Here is a 26,629-nt window from a genome sequence, read left to right on the forward strand (position 1 = left end):
GAAGAACGAGGCAAGGGCACTATCGCCATCACTATACACCGACGCACTCTTTCACACTCACTCCTCTGTTGGCTGAACGTAATTTAGCCGCTGCTCAACTGCTTAAAGGGATTTTAGTTTTCTCTTTGCTGGATTATTAACCAATGCGTAACTCTGACCACAGCGAAAACTTGCAATGGGATCACACCAGCCGCGACGTCGGTCAACACGCTAATGTTCCAACCCATGAGTGCTATAGTCATTACTATGTTAGTACTCAGTACTCACGGGTCGGACCACACCCACATACTAACATACTATTTTACGCTACCATTTGTTAAGAACGACCATTAACAGTGATCTGCGGCTCAAAACGAAAGTAGGCCAGGGGTGTAAAGTGTCGGGGGGGCTATTTCCTACCCCCCCTCTTCCTGCGCCCTTGCTCGGACCACATCCATCTTTGAACTCAGCCTTCATTTTGGTCTCAACTACACACCTGTAAAGTTTCATGACTGCACCTTGCACAGTTTAGACGCTATCGCATTGACAAAATCTGTCCACAGACATATTAACGCCTGGAAAAGTACTCAAAACTGCCTCTGTGGAAGTTCCCGCTACAGTAGGTGTCTCCTGGACCACATTTTGCCATGATGACACAGACTGACAACGTGAAAACAATACCAGTCATACGCTGTCACGGCTGATAATAAAACACAACCTTGCCCAATTCAGTACACTCAGGGGTTTTGCCACTGCAGCCTTACTCGGCCTGGTATGACCAGTAGCTCTTCTTTCTCAGTGTTAGCCAACTTTAGATAGTTCACTGACTTTATGGCTGTTCTCTACTTCTGTTACTGTTAAACAACATTTTGTTCATTCAAGTTGCCTGTTGTGTTTTTAAAGCATCTAAACTGAGAATGTGAATGAAAATTCAGTGTGCAGTTATTCTGTAATTGCCACCTGTGGTCATAGTGGTTGCTGTTTAACCAAAGTTACATAGTCTCGCTTTAAGCCAACATGGCCGACAAGCCCCTAAAGTGCAGTGGAAATTTAAAACATCTACGATTCCATGACAACTGGGCAAACTCAAAGATCATGTGATACAATCGAGATTGTTTTGTCAACTTCAGAAATATTTCTTCAGTTGTAAGACGTGCAACTGTTGCTCGGAAATGTATTTGAACATAGATTCATTAACATTGAAATTCTGGATATGATAAATGTATCTTAACATTTGTAGATGTGAACAGAGAGGAGACAAGTACAGGTGAAGACATTTAGGCCAAATGTTGAATCTGAATTCATTTATAATGATTTTTAAAACTCTTATCATGGAAATAGAAAACAGCACAAAGCTATCATCCCACTATAAGGGGACAGTTGGAGGACAGAAAACTCAGCCACCTCAAATATGAAATAAAATATGTGGAATGTTCCCATGTTGAACACTGTACAACTTTAATGTTGAGGGCTTTAAAGTTTCCTGGAGTTTCCTTGTTTCTTTTGGACGGTCTTCTTGGTTATTTTGTTGTAAAATTGCCATGGCACGGTCGAAATTACCTTACAATGCCAAGGAAGCAGTTTCAGCTGAATGGGACTGAAATTAGTGGAGCTGAATTGAGAGAAACTGAGGGGAAGAAAATGTACAGGAGGCTAGAGGGAGGCAGAGGGATACACAGACCCACAGAGGGGGGGGGGGGGGGAGAGAGAGAGAGAGAGAGAGAGAGAGAGAGACCCTGAGCGGGCATGACTGCTCTTGGAGCTCTGACAGGAAACTTTCCTCTTGTTGCTCCGCTCTTCAGCAGCGGCTCTACTCACACTCGCTTCAGCCGCAGTTTACCATCTGAAATGCACTTGACTGGACTGTGCGGGGTTTGCGGGAGTTTCTCATCCTGTGAGGTCATGGCTCTCCATCTTCACTCGCCGACAGCACGTCACTGAAGATAGCAAGAAGTAGTTCTCTGGGATAAACGTTGGAACTAAATGACATTTCTTTGCTTTTAACGCACACTGGACGTTAGGATGGAGACGGTATTTTACCTGCTGCTTGCCTTCGTGTTGGCCCGGGTTAGTTGGGGTCTTGGGTACTCGGAGTCCAGTATCCAGACGGGACAGAGAGCGGCCAGCAGACACAGGTAGGATTCCACATGAACGGGATCGCACGTGTGTAAATGTTATTCCCTGTGGCTCGTTTGGTTCTAGTTTTAGGCTTTTACAAGAAAAAGGCTTCAGTTCAAAACCTCCATTGGAAAAGTGTTTATTTAAGATTCATGATGACGGTGAGAGTCCCCCAGAGTCGCCCCCGTCCTGTGGTTCCCAAAGTATGGTCCTTCCTAACAAACTGAAAGAGTTCAGGGCCATTCATTTATTAGTCGATTGATTGCAGCTTCTCCAACGTGAAGATTTCTTTTATATCATTGTAAATTGAGTATCTTTGTGTTTTGGACATTTAGTCTGACAGAAAAGACATATTTTGGATAGTCTGGGGTTCTGGAAACTTAGTGGCCGAAACAATTAATTGATTAATTAAAAAAATGAATACATTAACTGATAATGAAAACCCTCCTCAGTTGCAGCCCTAATGTGTTTCACCATAACTTTAACCTATTTATACAAAACCAGCATCAACTAAAATCCTTCCATGCTGGGCAGAAATCCTGTCAGTTTGTATTGGGGGTCACTTCCTTAATGAATGTCTCTTTCGGGGTCCACCATGTGAAAATATCGTCTGACTAGACCCCTGTATGAACAACATGGTGATGATTCAGGGGGCCCAGAGCTGGATGAGGCTTATAGGGATTATATATATTTACTGTTTCAGGGCCCCAAATGAAAAGTTTTCAGGGGGTCCAGAATTTCCAGCAGCCCCCCAAGCTTTAGCCTTGTAGGATCATTCATCATTTTGGCAAACAGCATCTTCCAGTCAAGTAAAGGTGACTGGCCTCTACGGGGAGTGACAAGTTGCAGGGATACCGAACTTTGGACATCATTAATCCAGCGAACTGATAGTGTATTATCTTGGAATTTGAAATTGAGTGATTCAGATTTAGGATTCCCAAACTACCATCTTGACCTCTTTTATGGGACAGTCAGGAATTCAGTTAGATCTTAGCGGCCGTTGATTAATAGTCGTTCGTAAATCAGTGATGGCTGTTGGAGCCCCTGCTCATAAAGCTGTTAATACTGTCAGTGAGCCAACGCTTGTATGTTTTTATTGTGCAGTTGCTGACCCCATAGTGTGTTATTAGCATGTAATTGAGCTTCTGCCTGAGGGCCCCATGTGTGGACGACCCCCTCACCTCTATGGACAGATGTGTGTGTGTGTGTGTGACTTTGTTTGTGTGCTTGTAAATGAATGAATGAGGAAGTTTTGGCATATTGAATGACTGATAATGTGTGTGTGTGCATGTGTGTGAATGAAAGGGGTCACAACAGGAGTGAATGAATGACAGAGTCTATCTCTCACATGTGGTATGTGTCTGCCTGCATACCTGCATGTGTTTGTACTTAGCGTGTGTGTATGTGTGTATGCAAGGCAGGCCAGGCTTCTGGGAGTTGAGCTCCTGCAATATGAGCTTCTATTAGGTTTCTCTCCACATCAGAGTGCACAGTGTGCTGCTGCTGTGGCTGCCTGAGTCATGAGATGTGGATGGTTGCCCTCTTTGGTGTATGATGAAGCTGAACTGTTGGCTATACTGCGAATGAGAGAAAGTGGGAGGCACGTAGAGAGGAGGACACTGGGCAAAAGATGGAGAAAGAGAAGAAAAACTTGACTGATGAAGTTGAAGTGAGTGATAAGAAGTCAAGAGAAGGATAGATGAATATAAGAGAGGGGAAAAAAAACAAGAACAACGATGGGGAGAACTGGCAAGACAAAAGAAAAGACAGTAAAAGAAACAGAAGGTCTGGAGAGAAGAGGGAGATCCCGAGCAGGCGTGACAAGAGAGGCTGAAAGAGTGAGAAGCGGCGGGGAGGAGCAACACGACAAGAGAAAAGACAGACTGACAGGCGAAGAGAAGAGGCGGCCTGGGTCCTTAGATGCCTTCCCCCTGCTGAAACCAGCAAGCTATGAAGGAGTCCGCATGGCTGGCCTGTGACATACACACACGCAAACCACAAACACACACACACACACACACACGGTGACGCATCGGGGAGAAGAATGCTCTGGCCCGTGGCAATGCGGTTTGCCCCTCTGACATCCGTTTGAACTCAATTGATCTGTTTTGACAGATGTGTGAAGTATTCCATGAGTGGTAAAGGCTGTCGAATGAACTGAAGACATCCAGCAGGGGTCTTAATGGGGGAGGGGGGGGGGGGGTGGCGGCTCAGGAGGACCCAGAGCTGTCCGACACATCTCCTGCCAAAATGTCAGAGCAACGCGTCATCCCGTCAGCTCTGACAGAGGAGAATAGCGAAAAGAGCAGTGTGTTTGCGGCTGGAGGCTGCAGGTGGACTGCTGATCTGTTTAGATTCATGTATACTTTTAAGGACAAGACATTAGATCACCACTGGAGGGGAGCAAGGAGTAGCTACAGGGCATCCCTCTGTCAGAAATCGTACTTATTCCCCTTCCACTTTTTTCTTTACATTAGCATTAGGGTGCTCCATATGGGGGCCATAAAGATAGATAAATGCTCATTACTCTTATTCAGTTGCTGGAGTTCCAGATGTTGTGTTGACATGGATTTAGATTAGAAAATTCTATTTAAAAAAAAAGGGTTTTCCTGTTTTCAAGGTCCTCTGCTTTGTGGATAGTAACAGGAAAAACAGGAGAGCCAAAGAGGTGATTAGTTCTGACATATTATGTCCAATTTTGTGGCCACAGTTTGGGGAAGGGCCTTTCCAGTTTCTTTGCTTTGCTTTTCCCAGTTTGGTTTGGAAAAAGTTGACTGACTGCACAGAGCCCCGACCTCAACCTCATCCAACACCTTTGGAATTACTGTATCGCCCCTTGACAGTATACTACATATCATGGATATCTTCTGCAACTTGAAACATTTCAGGCACAGAAGTAAGAATAGATAATCTTCTTGGCAACTTAAAATGTATTAAAAAATGATTTATTGTGACAGAGAAAGGAAAAAGGTCTCTTCCTTTGATGCAATACGAACCATGTAAAATCAAAGATGGTGCAGGACTCACTCACTCCCTCAACTGCAGTGAAGCCATAAGACACTCTTTTTACTGACTTTTGCTATTGACATTTCTCTCTGTCAACATCCAGTATGACCAATGGCACTTAATTCATGCCTCCTCTGCTGTTGAAAGGAATTTGGGGAAATGTAGGAGGTACATCAGCAATTCATGTACTCTAATGATGACAGAGTATCTACTGAATAACCCTTGAGAATGCATTAGGGTTATGCAATCTGGGCATATAGAGAGAATAATTGTCAGTAATTAGGCTTCTTTTAATAATTGCCACAGAGCAAGCTCATCGACCCCAGTGGCTCCAGTGCAGCAGAAGTAGACTGTGGTTGCACAGTCTACTGTTGTGGTAACTCAGAATTCAAGATTCATTGCATGTGGAAACCTCATGTGGGTCAGTTGCCTATCAGCTGCCCATAAATTTGCCTCGTGTCCATCACAAGGAAAATGGTCACGTCTAACCATTAGCTCAAGACATACAGTAGGTATTAAGTTTACAACTGCCAGTTATGAGCTTGTAATTTATACATTTTATCCATCAATTCATGTCCTTTGATTTAAAATGATTAACTAAAAGAACAGCTTGAAAAGAACAGTGTCCATTAAACTGATCCTAATACAGTTCATGAAGCAACATTGGCTTTGACTGGACTGGATCTGCACTCTAACGGTTGTTCCACCACTTTAGTCCTGACTGAAATATCTCAGCAACTCTAGGACCACCATGAAGCTGAAATTTGTGGTTTTGAGTGAAATGTCTTGACAACTGTTGGATGGATAACTATGAAACTGACTTGACTTTATGACAAAGTACTTGCTAAACTAATGACATCCCCCATCTGCACTTTGTGTTGAGTGCTAATTAGCTAATGTTAGCATGCTAACATGATAAACTAAGATTGGGAACATGGCAAATGTGAATTTGTCACCATGTTCGCATTGTCATTGTGAGCATGCTGATGTTCGCATTTAACTCAAGTAGCTCAATCAAGTACAGCCTCACAAGCTGCTAGCCTGGCTGTAGGCTCTTAGTCTTGTTTCAGAGCGTCTAAATCTTTGAGAGCATTATGTATTACCTACAATGCGCTGTAATATGGTGAAAAAGCTAAAATGCACCAGTACGTGGCCAGGCAATTAGACTGTAAAGGGATTGTCCTCTTCATGACCGAACCTTGGAAAGAATCCAAATTCACTTAATCTGTGTGATTTTCTGCTTTCTGCTAATTAGGGCAGTAAACAAATCTCATTATATATGGGAATGAAAATGTGGGAAATGGGACCCTTTCCAGTCACAGCCATTGTAACCTAATTACCATAGTTCCCAGAATGCATTTCATTCGAGAAAGCTTTCTTTACCTTGTTTAGATAAACTTACAGGACACTATAGAGATTTGGATCCCTTCCCAATAGTCATCCCATCCCACCACACATGAACAATTGGAGCCATAAACCTCCTTTCAACTTGAAGAATAAATAGAACAACATGTCAAGATGTTTAATTACTGAACTTACTGGTTTGTATTTCAGAGGAGCTAATAAAGATTTACCTACATAAATAATCTGTACTATTTTGGGCAACTGCAATTTTAAGGCTTTGAGGAGACTTATGTTTCAAACGCACATGCCTCCATAAATGGTTAAAATTCAAGCGAGCCACTGAAACCCCCTGCAGACCTCCGAACGCTGACGTATCTGAGGAATAATACTAAAGCAAGTGGCAGTATCGCGGACATTCTCTGTATATCTTCATGACCGCCAGGCTAAACAATCAAGAGAGAGGTTTACACAGTCACATTGTCCCTTGATGTTGGAACGAGTCCAAAGGGAAAATGGTGTGTGTGTGCGTGAGTAAAACTGCAGTTTAAGACAGCGCAGAGAGACTGGAAGAATGTGTGTGTCTGCCTTTGTGTGTGTTTGTCTGTCGGCGTGCGACCACTCAAGCGTGAGTAAGTGCACTCGAGTGTGTATGTTGTCGTCTGTGTGCTTTTCGGTGTGTGTACAGGAGTGTACCTTTACTAGGACGTTGGAGGGGTGCTTGACCTTTGGGTCGCAGTTCAAACACTGAGACACACCCCTTTCCATCCATCCATTCAGGTTGCTGTCGAAGCCTTCCCTTGAAGCTAAATGAAAGATCCCTCAACAATAGGCACCGCCAAGTGATTTCTTTGTTTAAGTATTAAACCCCAGCTCCCCTTTTTCTTTAGTTCATTCCTCCTTCCTCCCACTTACTCTCTATGTCACTTTTGTCAATGGCTATTCCAGTTTTACCCGCAATTCTTTGCTGTAGGGCTCATGCAGGGATGCTGTTGAATAAAATGAACCCGGTATGTGAGGGTTGAGATGTCAGACCGCAACTTCCTGCTTGGCTATGAAGTGTCTGTCAGCTGTTTTATAAGGAGGTGCAATTTATTGGGAAATAAAGTGATGCTTAGACAGGTGCAAGAGTTCCACTCACGCTGATTTATGACTCAATAAAATACAAAATAAGACATGTACAATGGAAGTTTCATTGCTTGGTGACTGGCAGAGAAGTAATGAAAACATTGTTTCTATGTGTGTGTGTGTAGGAGAAGGACAAGTGTAGGCTATTAAGTGCGTTTAGGCTCCTTTCCTGTGCTTGTTTATGTATTCGTCTGGGTATGCTTCATCAAATGTGTGAAATCAGACAGCTCCTGATATGCTAATCCCACTTTTTGTGAACTGACGGTATGGCAGATGGAGTTTTAGTTCACCCTTTTCAGTCTTGTCTGTCTATATGTCCATGTTAACATACCGTTTTCTTATTGATTTCCCCTTAAAGTTGCTATTGTCAACATTTTTGTGTGAAAAATGTAGCACATCGCTGTGTACAAGAAACAGGTTGCTCGTGGAGACGAACATACAGAGAATCATCACCGGACTTCCCTCAGCCACAGAGAGCTTTATAGCATATTTCAGCTCATTGTTTTGGTTTTACAGGCCCACAACTTTACTGTTTACTCATCAGTGTTGCCTCCAGAACTAACACGCAGCTGTTTCCAGCAAAAAAAGCTCCAACGGCACCAAACATGAGACAGACAAAGTTAGCGATTAGCTGGTGAACATAGCATTTAGCAGCTAAAGAGCCAGATACTTTCTTCAGGAGTTGGTGGAGAGCAAAAAGAGAGTGAATGTTGGACATGCATTGGCCAGGCGGACACAAACATTTCTCCCAGTGAATGGTAATGTTTCTCCTTATCTGCTGGATGTGTAAATTAGCAACTGTTCACTATATCAACTCATCTTATTAACTTACGTTGATGTTGTATTTACAGTTTGTTTCTGTTCTGTTTTGGCCAAAACAAAATCAAAAAAGCAGGTTCAAAGGTACACTGTGGGTTTTAAAAAAAACAACTAGAACTTAGTAGCAGTTTTTTTACGAGTGGCTCCTGGTTTTATTAGTTAGTTTTAGCTACTGGCAACTGAGTGTATATTCTGTATTAGCTTGTTCCAGCGCTTCATTGAAATCATATGATGTTTACTATGACTACCAACCCCAGTGGCTGCAGCATTCAGTTTCTGAATCGACTTACATCATTTTATAGACATTACCCCAGCCCCAGCTGCACTTTATTGTATTGGGGAAGTTAACCAGATGTGGATTTGCCAAAACCAAAACAGTTAGACCTCATCTTTGAAGTCTTACCGCTTGTAAAACTGAAACATTGTGTTAGAAAACACTTTTGAATTAAATTCTTTGGTTTTACCAAAGGATCAGGACTAACTGGTTGGTACGCCAATCCACGTCTAGTTAACACAACCGCTTCCATAAGTTTTTCTAAGGGAAGCATGAGACGGCCCCAAAATTCAGACATATCTGGTATCTTTGGAAACTTTGGGATCTCCACTAGAGTTTGGCTGTGAGTCTGTAATGACCGGTCCACTGGGGCTTGAAGGCTTAAACAACTTGAAAGTTTCAATTTAGTGAAATGTATTGTACTCTAGTTTTACATTTCTGTCTTTATCTAATCTACATTCTCCAAATACATTTTGTTGGTCTAAACATTCAATAATGTGTGCAGGAACTGGACTGTTTATGTGCAGTGTTTTCCTGTGCTGCTGATATAGTAAAGGAAACAGGGAGATTAGCTGCTGAATATGCCATTGAAGGGAGACCAAGCACACACACACCCATGCTCTCAATTCTCCTTTAAGCACCACCTTAGGTTATAAACTGCAATGTATGTTTGTGTTTAATTGGCATCAGTTTATAAAGGTATATGGTTTTAAGTTTAAGTGTAGTAAGCGTGAAAATAAGCAGGTTAGAGTCGTGCTCTCATTATTCTTGTGTCTGTGTGTCCCTGCATGTCTGTGTGAGCGTCTGCTTGTGAATGCATGAATGCATGCGTAGTGTGTTTGTCTGTTTCATGTTGCGTATTTGCTTGTAATTGTATTTTACACTTATGGAAAAGACGCAGAGTCTAGTTAGTGGACTTACATGTGAGCGATTTCTCTGCGGCCATTTGGATTAACTTTATTGGATTACTGTTTGGAATGCTTAACTTCACACCGACTATAGAGAGAGAGAGAGAGAGAGAGAGAGAGAGAGTAAGGAGGAAAGGTCAGGGGGTTTGGAGCTGAAGCGTTGTTTTGAAGGTGTCACCCATGCAACAGAAAACTTGCATGCAGGCACACATGCAGCAGGGTGCATAAACAAATTCACTGTACTGTACTCTCTTTTGTGAAGGGCATACGCCTAAGCACAAGCACACCCCCACAGACACACTCTTTTAGTGCCGCACTAACACTTAGTCATCCTCTTACAAATATAAAGGCTCCTCTTATGTATTTCACTGGAGTGAGAGGCCCATGATGGAAAGATGGAAAATGAACCGGCAGGGAGGGTGATATGTACGGTAAGTGTGGGTGTTTGGACGCTGCAGAGACGGAGGGAGTTGTATGTTTGCGTATGTATGTATGTATACGTGCGTGTCTGCATCCACATCTGTGTCGGCTCAGCTGTGAAAAAAGAGAGATGGTTAGGTTTATTTATACGAGACTCAGCGCCTGTTCTCCATCAGAGAAGATAGGGTGTGAACGTTGCCAACTTTATGCTTTATCTGCTGCGTCTGCGACCCTTATAGTCAGTAAGTCAGGATAATAGATGGGCAGAGCTGGCCCACTGAATCACAGTGACAAAAAAACAACACAGTGGAGCTGCAGGGGGAAGAGACAGAGCTGCTTTGATTTATCACCGTTGTCTTATTTTAAATGCTCATGTATTGGTCCAACTCCTGATGGAGATGTTAGATTCCCGTTACTCTTACTTCCCGAGTCCAACATACACAATTTAGTATAGCAAACCGCAAAACAAGATAACCCAGCAAACTCTCATTCGATGAACCGCAAGACTTTGGGAATACATGAGGGGGGAGACAGCTGTGTTTGGACGCGCTGACTGATTTCAGATGTATGGTGCGTTTTGCTGTGAAAGCAGTTTTGCTGTGAAAGCTCCAAGCTCTGATAGACACATTAAATACAATGTCACCGACCACAGACTGGCAAAGCAAAACGTAATACCATTCGATGCAGAGCTCGAGGCGGCCATGAAGATCTCTGTGAAGAACCGCAAATCTTTGGAAAGGGAGTTACAGAGCCGTTTGGATGCATGAGCGCTGGTTGATTTCAGCCAAATGACATTAACTTCTGCTCGATCTGGTGTTGACTCCAGGCTGAGCTGAATTAGTATTCATTTCAAATCAACTCAAAGCAACATGATATGCTGTGAATATACTAAAAAAGCAAAATGTACATAGTGAAGCTATTTATCTGCAATCCATACTCCTGTGTTTTTTTTCATGCGGCTGGGACTCCAAGAACACAGTATGTCTTATTTTGCGAAAAGCAACCATCACATACATTACTTTCTCACATTTCTTTCATTATTTTCTCACTTACTAATGCTACAGTATGTAGCATAGCCTGACTGATACTGGATTCCTGAGGCTAATACTGCTATTGACAGTTTTAAAAATCTGGTATTGATATGTTATCCAATATATACTGTATATGTATATATAAACAACACATTTTGATAATTATTTGTAATTTCTGGACTGACATTTGTCGCTTATTGGCCGACATATACATACTGATAATATTGGCCAATGTATGGGCCCATCAGCCACATTGACTTATTTATCAGTCTAGTTCTAGTACCTGGGCATGCAGATCGTTTTGGTTAGTTGGTTAGTTTTGTCAGATTTCAATGTCCTTGTCACTCTGATAATCCACCAATAATCAATAGTTTTTATTGACAGTGACATTTACAAGTCTAATTATTCATTGCTGTTAGTACCAAACCAAATCAAACCAAACTAAATTCCATTCACCTTTAATGTATCGGGGTGGTGGCAGAAATCGCTGAGACGTAAGCACTGTAAAACTGTAAAACCAAAACTATCTGTATGGCTCAACACCACTAGAGGAAAGTAAATATATAAATATATACTTTAGGTCAACCAGTCCTTTGAATGTCCCTCATGATTCTTGGTGAAAACCTTTACAGTAGAGTCTGACAGTTAATTAGTCCTGTTCACTTTCCCACGTACGGTAGCAACAGGAACAGGAGGTCATGAGGAGGAGGTCATGAGGGGCAGGGGAGGATCGAGACATGATAAACTCTTTCTGTCAGTCAGACAAGTTCTGGAATGAAGGGGAAGATCATGGTCTTGGGGGAACAGGGGAGAGGTGGAGTCGCAAAGAGGGGAAATATTGAAAGGATGAGGGAGAAGGAGACAGAGACAGCAAGAGCGAGAAAAGCCTAAAGAAAGAGCCTAAAAATAAAACTAGTTACACAGTGGGTGATGTGTAGAGCGAGAGAGGAAGACTGACAGACTCAAAGACAGACAGACAGAAAGAGACATAGAGAGAAAGACTGACAGACAGAAAGACAGACTGAAAGAGACATAGAGAAAAAGACTGGCAGACAGAAAGAGACATAAAGAGAAAGACTGACAGACCCAGAGACAGACAGAAAGAGACAGAGAGAAAGACTGGCAGACAGAAAGAGACATACAGAGAAAGACTGACAGACACAGACACAGACAGGAAGAGACATAGAGAGAAAGACTGACAGACACAAAGACAGACAGAAAGAGACATAGAGAGAAAGACTGACAGACACAGAGACAGACAGGAAGAGACATAGAGAGAAAGACTGACAGACACAAAGACAGACAGAAAGAGACATAGAGAGAAAGACTGACAGACACAAAGACAGACAGAAAGAGACAGAGAGAAAGACTGACAGACAGAAAGAGACATACAGAGAAAGACTGACAGACACAGAGACAGACAGGAAGAGACATAGAGAGAAAGACTGACAGACACAAAGACAGACAGAAAGAGACATAGAGAGAAAGACTGACAGACACAAAGACACACAGAAAGAGACAGAGAGAAAGACTGGCAGACAGAAAGAGACATACAGAGAAAGACTGACAGACACAGAGACAGACAGGAAGAGACATAGAGAGAAAGACTGACAGACACAAAGACAGACAGGAAGAGACATAGAGAGAAAGACTGACAGACACAGAGACAGACAGAAAGAGACATAGAGAGAAAGACTGGCAGACACAGAGACAGTCATGAAGACAGACAGAGAGGGGAAGCTGCTGATTGACTCTCCAGCATGAAGGAACTCCTTGTATGCTCCAACTTTTATCTGCAAACCCTTCATAGTCCCGCTCAGATGAATCCGAGAGTGACACTAATTGGCCGTAATAACCACTGGGGAAATAGCAGTGGATGGGGATTCTGGGTAATATGAAAATGATGATAGAAAGCGTCTGAAGGACGTCTGTGTCTTAAGTCTCTCGGTAGCTGTTATCAAGAGAGATATCTGAGGGTCAGGAGAGGTCAGAGGGATAAGGACAAATTGGGCAGCATGTAGACTGGGGGAGTATGTGGGAGTGTGTGTGTTTCTTGTAATTCTGTCCCTTAAGGGGGAGTTCTAAGACATGTTTATGAGGACATTTTTGTTATGTGGAATCATTTGGGACAGCCTTCACTTCACAGGCGTTGGTTTAGAATTAGTATTTGAGTTAGGCTTATGAATAGGATTAAGTTTAAACCTGAATTAACCTTAAAGCTGCTATAATCAATATTTTTTATCAACAAAGGACCAAATGTAATGCGAAAAGTTGCTCATAGGGATGAGCCCACAGCTATTTTGCAGTGAAAAAGCTCTAAAAACCAAAGCTAAAGGGGATAGACAAAGCTAACGTATAGCTGGTGAAGGAGTTGGAGGAGAGGTACTTAAATCGGAGTGAATATTCCACTTACATCTGCCAAGTGGCCAGGAACACAACTCCAAATAAATGCTGACTGTTCATGAACACGTTCGCTATATCAACTTATAAAATCAATGATTCCAGGTTTAAATCTGAATTGGAGTAAGAGTTAAACTCCCTGCATGAAAATTTAACCTCTAGTGTTCAACCATATGTTTTATTCTGTATATTACCTTCTTTTTAAAAAATATCTATTTATATTTATTGTAATGTTAAAAGGGCAACTTGTACCAAACACACAAAGAGTTTTAGTTTTTCAGCTGCACTCTCATCCATCCCCCATCATGTGTTGTTGAAGGGGGGTGGGGGGGTGGGGAGGGGGTGGTATTAGCCAAAAAGCCAAGTCAGCTAAGTGCAAAGCAGGAGATGGCTAAAAGTAAACAACTGTCTTGTGAAGATGGAACATCTAACAAGCTAAAGGCCCACATATCTTTCTCAGGAACTTCAAACACGACTGACATGGGATGCTCTGTGAGTGTTGGATGTATAAGTAGGTACCTTTTTGCTAACAAGTTAGCAATAATAACTTGGTAAGCCGTTAGTGTCTCAGAGCTGTGTTTCTTCAGAGGTGTTGGCAGGTGTATGTTTTCAGTCTAGAACCCCCTCCCCCTGCTTCCAGCTCTGTGCTAAGCTTGGCTAAACACGAACGACTGTAACTTTGGAAGATACTTGCTTGATTTGGCTAACTGCGACTGCTGAAACCTCATATGAGCTTGAGCTGAACTTTCAAGTGCATTTTTTTTTTGGGCATAGTGAGGACTGTGGATTATGTCCATCATCTCTTACATTAAATTTGCATTGAGAATGTTGAATATAACCAATGGTCGTTTTTCACATGGATATGCAGTATAAACACTACATGGATGTGTGTGTGTGTGTGTGTCTCTGTGTGGGTTGGTTGGTGTGGAGTTGGGGAAGTGTACAATGGTAGCCTTTGTTGAAATCATGTTGTTATCCTGAACTGATCTGACATCTGCACCAGCGGACAATTTCTCTTGAATGTTGTACAGAATAATAATCAGTGAGGGGTTTGAGATAGTGATCTGGAAACTCACAGTAGAGCCTCTCAGTCAACAAGTGACCAGATTTTTGATTATTATTATTTTTCCAAATCTTTCCTCTTTTTGACTGGAAACAAAGGGCAGCAGCAGAGTGTATACTGGGTGTGTCAGAGGGCTGCTATGTCTGTGTCAACGCCTGACTCTAAACTTCCAGTAAACTAGCAAGTCATTGCGCAGTTATTCATTTGTCATTTCCTTTTTGCCTGCTTGTGTGTGTGATTTCATAGGAACTGGTGTGCTTATGTGGTGACAAGAACTGTTAGCTGTGTGATGGAGGATGGGGTGGAGACGTACATCAAACCGGACTATCAACGCTGCACCTGGGGCCAGTGTCCTAGAGTTGCGTGAGTATCTATTGCTTTCCTCTTTCGCATTTCACATCTCGCCTGATTCTTCCTCTCTGCTGCAGAAATCCTGTCTGTATTCTAACTTCCTGTCCTCACTTCCACAGAAGTTTGTATCCTCTATCCATCCATCTTCTCCCCCTGTTTCCTGTCTGTGGATGCTGAATTTGCTCAGCTCTTTTCATTCTCTGTCCATATTCTCTCAGGAGAGTCTGGTCAGGAAGGTGTCTGGTGGTGCCTGGGGCCAGAACATCACTATAGACAATTATTTAGTACTTGGTCTCAAACTCACACATATTACTGTGGTGTAGCTCCAGTAAGCCCGGTGCTCAGCCTGATGCAGACCTGGGGATATCCAATATTACAAACATTGCAGCAAATTTACTATAGATGTGATTTATTGAATGATTTGTCCAAATCTTGCAAAGCAACATTAATCAAGCACTCCTGATGTTTCTACTCTTTTGAAGTTTTCACCATGTTGTGTGACCCTGGCCTGGCTGCTTGATCCCCATGCCTGCCAGGGGCCTCAGCCTAAACCTGGGCTATGCTAAGAATGAAGCCGACAGGGGTTCCAGGCACCACAGTCTAGTCTCCTGCCCTGTAAAAACAATCTCTTCTTCTTACTCCGTCTTTTTTATGACTCTTTCTCTAACTCCTCCTCCCTCCATCTCGAGCCCTGTTTTTTGTTTTTCCTCTGAGAGTACGTCGGACTCCTTTTTCTCACGCTCTCAGAGCAGAGAGCTGGAGGACGAAATCTTTTCTATGGCACAGAAAAGGCTCTGCGATACCTACAGTGATGTTTGTGGGTTGGCATAAAGGAGAGCAGCGTGCTGAACCTTCGCAGTCAGGGCTTGTTAATGTGCCTGTGACGCTGCCATAAGTCTTTATTGAGACTTCCGGCCAATTCAAGTCTGTTTATTGCGTTGTTACTGTAACATCGAGTCTCTTCAGTCACAGACCTAAATGACGCATTGATAATAAAACTACAGAAGAGCTATCCAAATAAAACATTCTTTTTCTTTTGTGGCTAAATGCAGTGGATATCTTTTGGAAAATGGGACAGGAATAACATTTAAAGTTTACAAAGCACTCATAATCCCATCTATCATCTGGAGATGATTTGCAGCTATTTCCAGACATCTAATGACTCAGAGCACATTAATATCAACAGTGTACAGCGGTGGTATTCAATACAGGGTTCAGGGACCGATATGGGTCCTTGACTTGGTAATCAGAATCAGAATCAGAATCAGAAATACTTTATTGATTCCCGCGGGGAAATTATACAGAATAAAAAGTCATTCCAGAGTGAAAAAAAGTACCAGAACTCTCTCCACCAGCATGTTTGGAGAGGGAGCAACTTCAAAAGTCAGTATTTTAAAAAGTACTGAGTTAAATAAAGGAATAAAGGAGAAAAGTAAGAAAAAATAAGAAAACAAACAGGAACCACTGTAACAGGCTGCATGCACGGTCGGCGCATGCGCACTGAACCTCAGGATCAGGATCACACGACAGGTTTTAAATCTCAATCTCATGGTCTGGCACAGGTCAGTTTTGCTAAAGAATGACCACAATTGCCATCCATAGAGCCACGTCGTTAGCATGGCTAAAAAATCAATTCATGAGTCCACATCATTTGTGTTAAATCTCAAGTCAAGTCTAGAAAATCAGGTCTTATCAAGTCAGAACAAATAAAAACACAGATGACATTTGATGTCTGAAATTTCCGTTTCCATCTTCAGCTACCGGACATACAGGAGGCCAAGGTATAAGGTGGCTTACAAGATGGTGACAGAAATGGAGTGGAAGTGTTGCCATGGTTACTCGGGGGAAGACTGCCACGATGGACCAAAAGGAACCACCGACACTCAGGTCAACGGAGGGCGACCCCGTGTCACGCAGACGGGCTACAACACAGGCGGCGGACAGAGAGGAGAAGGTAGAGATGATAAGAGGGCTCTATGAAATTCATGCTGCATCTACTTAAAATATGGTTTTATGTCATCAGAAACATGTAATTCATTTTGTGAAATCAGAACTGTATTGTGTACATATTTTCCCACATGTATCTCTCCACATCAGTCTTTATACCTTAAGAATGAATGAATGTTTCTGACTTTTCAGGAAGCAGAATGACAACGTTGACAGTTGCTGGCAACATAAGTAAACAATCCCCAAAATGTCATCACATTTTGATTCAAATGTTGCTAAACACTTTTTCCAACTGAGTCCCGCCTTGCTTCTGACCTTTTTCCAGCGAGAAAAGCAAGGACAGAAATGCAAATACAGAAATCTTTCAATTGAAATGACTGAAACTCTCGAAAATGTCGTGTTGATGTTGGATAAAATCGCTCCCTGAACAAAGCCGATTGAGAAAAGAAAGTTTTCAGGGCCTTCATCTATACCAGTACATTTAAAGGTTCCTTACTTTGTTTGTATTTTGCAAGCCGTAAATATGAAATCTTAGAATTAAGCTCCACATTTCCTCTTTCATACTGGCTGTTTTTCCTTTTCTTTGTCTCCAGGTGACACTGAGAAGGTCCGACAGCTGGAAGAAACGATCCGTGGTCTGACCAAAGACCTCCACAACATGCAGACCACCATTAACGGCATAAACCAGAGGCTGTGCGTGAATGTTGTTTTCAGTACATCATGTGCATGTTTTCTTTCATGGAGTGCATTTAAGCTGAACACCAGAATCCTGTTTACATTCAGGAAAAATTTTGCTGCACGGATATCATCCAGTTCAGGGAATGTATAGTACACTGTATATAGTTTCATTTTTACTGTAGTTTATTTCAGCAAGTCAGTTTACTGAGAGAGGATATGCTTGTTTATTAACATACTGTATATGCATAGATTTGTAATTAGGGTAGGAAGATATAAATAGTTGATCTTCAACAAGAGCTTAATAGGATGCCACATAAATACACAGAATATATCCTTTGGCTTAAACTGTGCAAGCAGAATCAGCTAAATTTAGACCAAATCTTTATCCTCCCATCCCCACACTCCACTTTCCTGCATACATGATCCATTTTCAAATTAAGCAATGTGGCAGTTATTCGGTCATCCTCCACTTTGATGTTATATATTATTTAACACGTGTCTCTTTTTATGACAAATGTCAAAACTCTTCTTCTGTGTAGGCCTGGTCTGAATGGGGCCATTGTCCCTGCTGATTCAGCTCAGCCGCACATGAAGGAAACCATCAACAGCATCCAGACCAAGCTGGACCATCTCTACAACAGGACTCAGGTAAACATCGTGTCTTTTCACAGTCTTTATATTTAGAATTTAAATGCAAGAATAGACTTACTTTATGTGGACATGCTCAGGTCCATGACCAGACCCTGCTCAACATCAACAACCACCTGGTGAACGGAGGGGGCAATGAACTGGACGGAGCGGCCAGAGGAGGAGGAGGAGGACCTGGGGGAAACCAGCTGAACACTCTGAAGGAGGAGATACTGACGGAGCTGGAGAGAAGGGTGTCTTTGTCCTGCTCGGCCTGCCAGGTGAAGCTCAATATGTAAAAATCAGATCTGTGAGCCTCAGACACAAACATTACTCTAGATGACAGTTGTAGTTTGTGTGGCTGTAAAAGTTTCATGTTTTTACTTTGTTCCCAGTGGGCTTCTGTGGGTGATTTCTGCTGCCCAAAGCAGTAAAAAATAATATTAGCCACATGCAGGCAGTTTTACAAAAAAAACTGCACTCCCACATAAACCACTGCACTAACAAAAAATAAAACAAATAAATAATACTGCAAACAAAATTAATAATCGTGAAAGAAAGATTAAAATATGAAAATGGAAGGAGCTCAAAGAAGGGAAATCCAGCCGTTTGAAAGAATTTGAGGGTTAAAACAAGTTTTTTTTGCCAATAATGGTCCCCAGGGCACAGACACATAAAAGCCCTCCCTCTTCTACCTACCACAATACCCCCCACCCCCATTGCTCACAGTTGTTTTGGATCCTTTTTAATTCTGTTGTTGGCTGCAAACTGCACCAGTACTTCAGTATTGTTCATTTAAGAGATAAAGAGAGACTGTATAAACCTTTCCCAAACCTTCCTGCCATATCAGATCCACACCGACACTAATCTCCACAAATATTATACAAAATACTTCTTAAAGCAGAGCATATTTAACACAAACATATTTCTCTTTCTTTAATTCTGTTTGCTTCCATTTTACTGTAGGTTTACATTAGCCTCGCTATACACTGTGCAGCTGTATTATGTAGGAAAAAATATAATAAAGATAAATATTTCTCTTGGAGTATTGGCAGGGATCAGGAGCAAAAACACATGATCAGGACTGTATTACTTCTGACTGGCCTCTTTGACTTTTAAACAAGAATTGTTAAAACTAGTTACTTGAAACAGAAGTCTGGCCTTGGGGCCCCCTTCGAACTCCTTGGGCCCTGGCGTTCAGTAATCCATCCGTGTGTACTATTCAAGTGCTGTGCACCTTACTCCTCTTGGGGTTCAGGGGGTCACTTCAGGGGAAAAACCAGAGAGGGTAAGACTTTCAAATTAAACAATTTGGAATGCAGAAACACTGCCAGGAACCTTTGCATAAGAAACCTGACACCATAAAACAGAAGACATAAGTAATACAAACTATACAGCTAGAAAAAATAATCACACTTCTTGTAATCCCTGTTTCTTTTAGGCCGGTGTGGAGGACCTGAGGCGGCAGCAGCAAGAGGACAGGGATCGGATCCAAGCCCTGGAGAAGCTGATCGGCTCCATGGACCAGCACCTGAGGCAGAGCCTGGACATCTCCCGCAGTGAGACCGTACGATCCCAGGCCTGCTGCAACACAGTTACCGAGCTGGAGAAAAGGTTGTCTGATCTAGAGGTCAGTGTCACCTCCACGGCTAACAAGTGCGACACTATTAAAGGGCGGCTGGATAAGGAGCTAGCTGGGACAGGTGGAGGAAAGGGAAGAGTGACAGAGGACAGGTTGAATGGCAGACTGAGAGACCTGGAGAAGAGGATGAATAACACGGTGAGGAAGGTGGAGCAGAGGTGCACCAACACCGGGAACAACATGAAGGACAACGTCCAGAGAGATGTCACACAGCTACGCAACATGGTCCTCAGTCAGCTCGATGACCACAGCTTCAAGATCGGCAAGATAGAGCTGGACGTGGCTGTTCTCGGAGATACAGTCACTGACCACAGTCGGCGTTTAAGTCAGGTGGAGAACATCACAACCTTCCTGGACAGAAGGCTAACATCGACTACAAAAATGTGCAATGAGACCTGCGGGCCTAACGGAAGCGGCCGTAAGACTGATGACACTGTGAAAACCTTAGAGTGGAGAGTTGTGGCCAACCAAGATGAGATCCAGAAGTTTAACACCAGGTTAAATGATTTGTCTGTGTCAGGGGACTCGCTGATTGACAGAGTGATCAACTTATCAGACGATGTCAAAAAGATAAAAGCTGTGACAGGGGAGAACGGCGAGAATTTCAACCGGATAGTCACAGAGGTTGAAACGTTGGGCCGTGATTTTGAGGACTGTTCTATTTGCAGGAGTATAGAAGAGGACTTGCGCTTGCTCACCAACTCCACCAGGAGCGGCCTCAGCAGGTGCCAGGCAGAACTAACAGATGTGCGGAGAAAGGTCGACTCAGGAGAATCCGTCTGCTCTCAGGTGTGCTCCAACCTTCAGGAGGAGGTAGGACGACTCAGAGAGGAAGTGGAGGAATGTACTGGGCAGTGTAAAATCAACATAAATGATCTGAAGAACCGCCTGGACGGTCATGGTGTCCATACTGGGAGATTAGGAGGGGATCTGAAGTCCATCCAAGGAGAGCTTGCTGGGGTCATGGTCACATTTAACTCCATCAATAACACTCTGAAGGGCCTGGGAAGGACTGTACAGACGCATGGGAACACGCTGACGGATCTGACCAACACCAAGGACACCATTATCTCTGAGGTGAGATGATGTGGTGATGATGAAGATAACATGACCACTAATGCTGTAATTGCTATGACACTTTGTGTATTGTATTTGACCTTTGTAACGCTTTAAACTGAAGCAATGTCTATTCATGACCATCGCCATAGGTCATTTGACTGCTGTATGAGTTGAAATTTTGTGCAAATCCATCCAGTAGACGTTGAGATATTTCACTCAATAAGTGAGACTTTTGACCCACCGGTTATGCTAGATGAAAAGTCGAGGGATCACCAAAGTCGATAGGATTCCTCCTCTGGGGACCATGAAAATCTGTGCAAAATTTCATGGCAATCCATCCAATAGTTGTTGATATATGTTGTACAGTGTGGACCAAATTAGTGGACCTACAGATCGTAATCATAGAGACATGCTCCTAGTGTGGCTAAAAAAGCAGAAATTAGAGTAAATAATTATAATTTGTGTATTTTTCTTCTTTTTCCCTTTTGAATATCTCATGACCCGTCAGATTTCTCTTGCAACCCCTTTGGGGGTCCCGAGCCTCATGTTAGAAAGCACTGTACTACATTACATTAAACTTTCCCCTCAGAAAAGATCAAGGCACCATTATGATAATGATATTGGTAATTGTGCTGATGATCCATGTGTTGTTTTAAAACTGTACGTACTGAAACATAACGTTTCTTTATGGACTTTAAAAACAACATTATGTCAATCAAGCTTGCCCCATGGTTATCTTGGCAACAGTGTTTTCACATAATATTATGTGAAAACACTGTTATTATTATAGTTAGGAAAATATTTGAACATATTACAAACATTTGAGTCTTCCTGACAGACATGGCTTAGATTATATGCTTACATATTTTTGTGTGTATAAGATACCATAGGAAAATAAATGTGAGCAAAGATGGGGAAAAAAGTATATTTATAGAAGAACTTTGTCAAAAGAAACTCATCCAAAATACACACATTAACACGTTTCTACATTCTCTACAAGGTGGACAATTTGCAGAAGGAGCTGACAGATCATGTTGATGACTCGAAGATTCGATTCGGCAGTTTGGGCAAAGAGATCCAAATAATAAGGAGCAACTATGTGACGGAGGTGGGGGAGTGCCGGCGGTCCAGCGATGGCCTGGACCGAAGACTCTCCAAGCTGGAAGGAGTGTGCGGACGCTTCGACTCTTTTTCAGACAGCCTGGAGAGGATCAAGGAGGGCCTGAACCGGCATGTGTCTGGGCTGTGGAGCTGCGTTAATGGACTCAATGTCACGGTAACGTCTCAAGGAGATCTTATCGACAATATCCAGAACGTCCAGCTGGAGAACGTCCACTCCAACATACACAGACTGAACTCCTCAGTGGTGGATTTGGTCAAGGAGTTCCACAGCTTCATAGAGCAGGACTTCATGGGTGAGTCGCAGAGGACAGAGGGCATGGGATTTGACTTTTTGGACAAGAGATAGCACTCAGTGGAAGGGAGGCAAGGTCAGGGTGAGAGGAAAAATAGACCAAAGAAAGAATCCAGGCTGTCATCCTGAGAGTCTTTCATTTAAAGAGCCTATAAAGTCTGCAATCTGTCTGAAAGAGGAGTTTTAGTAAACATGAGGGTAAAAGGCACGTCACGTTCACGTCTTACTGTGCCTTTTAGAAGTCTCCTAAGAGAAACTATTACTGGTAAAGAGGATGGTGGTAAACAGGAGGGTGTTTCCCAGCTGGAATGTCTCATTAACTATTCTTCTCCTCCAGGTCCACCTGGTCTACCAGGCCCCCGTGGAGAGAGAGGTGAGCGTGGACCTCAAGGTCCTGTAGGACCCCAAGGGAGGATGGGACTCCCGGGCATAGAGGGCAAACAGGGATCAGCTGGACCCCCAGGTAAAGACAACAAACTTTCTTTTCTTCTTTATTTGTTGAATATAATAACATTTACTGATTTACAAGCTGTATCTTGGATCTCTTTCTTCACATCTACTGTAGATATATATTGTAATAAGAATAAAAAAATAAACAGCAAGAGATAGTTGGTGATATTGTTGGATGATTAACTCACTGTTTTGATCTTTCATCTTACTTCTCAGGTCTCAGAGGCGAACAGGGTATGTGTTGTTCTTACTAAACAGCAGATCAGAGCACTCATTACTCTTTGATCTTTATTTCACACTAACTCCTACTCTCCGTCTCTCCTCCATGATCAGGTCCTGCAGGATCTGATGCCCTCGTGCCACGCCTTTCTTTCTCTGCTGCACTGACTCGCCCGATGAGAAGCGCAGGAACCATAGTGTTCAACGAGGTCTTTGTCAATGAAAACAACGTCTATAATCCTAAAACAGGTGAGTTGAACTAAAAAAATACACATATTTTTTAGGATGACCTGACCCTTTAAAGTAGTGTTGTTTCCATGCATTGACTTTTTAATGCAATCCAACAGGTGTTATTTAATTGACATCCAAAGTTCATGAAAGTTACTCATCAAACAATAATCCGAGCACACTTTTGTCCATCATGAAATAAGGAAGTCTGAGCTCTTCATGACAGCAAATACATTAAGTCGTCCATGTTATCTGCTTCCATCCTGCAGGTTATTTCACAGCTCCGGTGAGCGGGAAGTACTTCTTCAGCGGCATCCTTACGGGCCATAAGAACATGAAGATCGAGGCCGTGTTGTCCAAGTCTAACACAGGCGTGGCCCGAGTGGACTCAGCTGGCTACCAGCCTGAAGGCCTGGAGAAGCCCATGGCAGAGGCCAAACACATCCCCGGAGCTTTGGCTGTCTTCAACATCATCCTGCCCATGGAGGCAGGGGACACAGTCTGTATCGACCTCGTCACTGGCAAACTGGCCTACTCCTCCGAACCCTTGACCATGTTCAGTGGGATGCTGCTGTACGAGACCATCTGATTGGTTGTAGTCTCATTATAAGTAGTCTCTCTGGGTGAAACTTTCAGCAGGAGAGCATCTAATTTGTCTGCTGGACCGACTAAGAGACAGAGCCACTGGCTGAACGCTCACGGAGACTGAAATAACTGGACTGAATTCATTCAGCGAGGAGAAATATACTTTGTGTTTTACTTTATGCGCTAAGAAGGAAGGAAAAAAATCATGTGTTTCACAGCTTTAAGGAAAACTATCTGTGCAAAGAGCCATTGTGTTTTTTTATTGTACGTGTTTTGCTCAGAAAAATGCAACTGCAGGGTTGTCTTACAATTCCATATTTCATGCTGTGCTATAAACCTATATAGCCTTCAGGTCTCATTTGTCATAGTGAAAGGAAATTCTGCAAGATGATTAAAGGATGTGGGGGGGGGGGGGGGGGTGGGTTGTTTTTTGTGTGTAATCCACCCACAGCATGTCAAATGCTCAGAGGTTATGGCACACTCTTGTTTTTGTTTCTAATGTAGTTTCTTTTTTTTTCATGCTCACAGTTTCATTCTGACCACAAGCAAATTCCTAGAAACATAACACTGAATTGTCTTGGAAAAAAATGCAGAGTGGTGTAGGCAGAGGGGACACAGTCCAAACCACGATTCTTTAGAAGGAAATGCACAAATGAAGTCACTGACAGTTCAGTCGAGAAACCACAGGATTTTATAAATCATACAACAGCAAAACAATAAGTCCATTTTAGGACATTAGCTATGCCCAGAAACACGTGGGGTGGTGGAGGATGGCCAGGGGGAGGAATGGGGATTTTTTTTCCCTCTGTCCTAATAAGGGCCATCTAGACGTGGTGGAGGATCAAGTATTTAAAGTTATGAAGCTGTAACTACCAGTCTATCTTAGAATGGAATTCTTATGTAAAACTAACAATAACATATAATGAAACTTCACTTACCCTTGTCTCTATGCTACAAATCCCATCTCTCTCATGAGTACACACACTTCCTGCCTTTAGAAGTCTGATTAAAATGTCTCCAGAAGAAAATGTGTGCATGATATCAAGTTTGTAGATATTCTTGAATGGATTTCAAAAGGAACATTGCACATTTTCTGCAAAGACAACAAGGCAGATTGCCACATATTGCATTATATTTACATTATGGTGGAAGTAGTACAGTTCTTAATATCAGCATATCAGGGTCTGCTTGCAATGCATATTTTGTTCACAATTGTTTTCCTCAGTGTTCAGTGTGGGAATGTAATTTTATGTTTGTATGCATTGTATAACCTTGAAAGAATGTAAATATTTTTCAGCAGTTCTGCCCTTATAAGATTTTTACGAGTTACCACTTCACCTTGCCAGGTACTGTACATGTTTTGTATGTTTTTGCCACATGTGTGCCTCAAATACAGATACCCAGTTTTACACAGCTGATGTCAACAGTGTCACTTTCATCTAGATTGTGTTCCTTTATTAAACGAGCGAGTGTGTGCCAGTTTTTACACACTGTTTAGCCTGCTTGGGACTTCACTTATTTGATTTGGCACTTTTTTGGCTTTCACAAATACACACAGCTGGGTTGACTTTTGTTTCTGGCTCCTACTACTTAAACCTCTCTCATCTCTTTCTCTTGACCTCAGTTGGTTAATTTAGCCGAAGACGAGAAGTGGATAGTTGAAAAGTCACTTCTTATGCTGCACTGCAGTGACACCTTGTGTTCAGTAACATTACCCTCATGGCTGTGATGTTGCTGCTGAAGAACCTTGAAGACAAGAGTATCACTTGTCTTTCAGTCTTTGCACATTCATTACTTATCAATGGGAATTGCAGGTCTCCTTATAAACCTCTCTGCACTCAATAGCTTTCATTCCACTGTCACTCACACAAACAACTATGTAAGTTGATCTGGGCACTGGCGGTCAAGGGCAAAGAACCAGTAATTCTACCTCGGCTACTTGGGGATGTAAGGATGCATGATAAGATGGGACATAGGGTTAGGGTTAGGTCCAAATAGAGAATGAAGAATAATGAATCCAGTGCTGTCAGTAATGTCAGATTGTGGATTGGATTATACAACACAAGCGGGACCTCTCTCACACCTGAATGTTGCTGAAATGTGACGTTTAGGGAACAAAAAGTGCGCAAAGCGTGGCTGGGTTAAGAAATGCTATCCTTATATATTCATTTTGTTCAGTGTATTTTTGTTGTGTAACGTTACTTTTTGTATTATTTACATAAATGAGACGTTTTAAAGTAATGTACATCTTTCCTCGCTGCTATTTGGAGTATTTGGAGCCGCAAAGTGCGTATTACCGAACTCATCACCAGCACTTGAAGGCAGCATCAGACACCACCAAAGGACAAAACGTCCTTCCCGGTATTTTCACGCGTTCCGTTGCCATGGAGCTGAGTTTGTTTTCTTCCTCCGGTTTACACAAAGTGAGAGGTTGTGCTTTATAATAAAGTAAGGACCGTGTGGAGAAACTGTCCTCCTTGTCAAGACGTGCTGGGTATGTGAACAACAAAGTCAACAACAAAGGACTTTTAAAGTTTTCCAGCACGGTAAGAAGCGCGTGCCAAACAAGGAAACACCGGGTGGCTAGCTAACGTTGACGTTATCCCTTTAACCTCAGTGTGCAGGTGGGCGTAATGATGACGGAGGGTTTATTATTCTACCTTTTAATGTACCGTTTAACTACACTGCTAGCGTTAAATGTTTATTTACAGCGTTTTTAATGCTCATTCGTGCAACAGTCAGTGACGCTACAGGGTCAACACGGGTCAAGGGGTCAGTAGTAGTGAAGCTAAACTTAGCTTACTTAAAGTGTGTTCATTGTTTTAGGAAAACAAACGTGAAAATGAAAAAATACAAACAAAGCAAAACATGTTTGCTGCACTGACTGCTCACAGTAATGGCTCATGTTGACATTATTGTATATTTGTCAGGAACTTATATCT

At 42.5% G+C, this 26,629-nt stretch overlaps 1 protein-coding gene across 1 annotated transcript; it reads left to right on the forward strand.

Annotated features, from left to right (window-relative positions):
* Positions 1–1,932: 1,932 nt before the first annotated feature.
* Positions 1,933–25,180, forward strand: emilin1a (elastin microfibril interfacer 1a). Its single transcript, XM_070925777.1, has 12 exons — positions 1,933–2,114; positions 14,734–14,850; positions 16,596–16,792; positions 17,379–17,478; positions 18,003–18,111; positions 18,192–18,371; positions 19,532–20,809; positions 21,792–22,206; positions 22,543–22,668; positions 22,872–22,889; positions 22,989–23,123; positions 23,372–25,180. Exons 1-12 carry the CDS (start codon positions 2,002–2,004, stop codon positions 23,689–23,691), a joined length of 3,108 nt encoding a protein of 1,035 aa, XP_070781878.1. The 5' UTR covers positions 1,933–2,001; the 3' UTR covers positions 23,692–25,180.
* The last annotated feature ends 1,449 nt before the right edge of the window (positions 25,181–26,629 follow it).

The sequence above is a fragment of the Enoplosus armatus genome, chromosome 19 (genome assembly GCF_043641665.1).
Source record: "Enoplosus armatus isolate fEnoArm2 chromosome 19, fEnoArm2.hap1, whole genome shotgun sequence".
NCBI lineage: Eukaryota > Metazoa > Chordata > Actinopteri > Centrarchiformes > Enoplosidae > Enoplosus > Enoplosus armatus.

What these genes read in the sequence shown, in the direction of transcription:
- emilin1a (XM_070925777.1), top strand. Translation starts at nt 2,002, where the DNA reads ATGGAGACGGTATTTTACCTGCTGCTTGCCTTCGTGTTGGCCCGGGTT. An exon ending in CGGCGGACAGAGAGGAGAAG is followed by an intron (nt 16,793 to 17,378) that starts GTAGAGATGATA and finishes CTTTGTCTCCAG; the next exon opens with GTGACACTGAGAAGGTCCGA. An exon ending in CATAGAGCAGGACTTCATGG is followed by an intron (nt 22,207 to 22,542) that starts GTGAGTCGCAGA and finishes CTTCTCCTCCAG; the next exon opens with GTCCACCTGGTCTACCAGGC.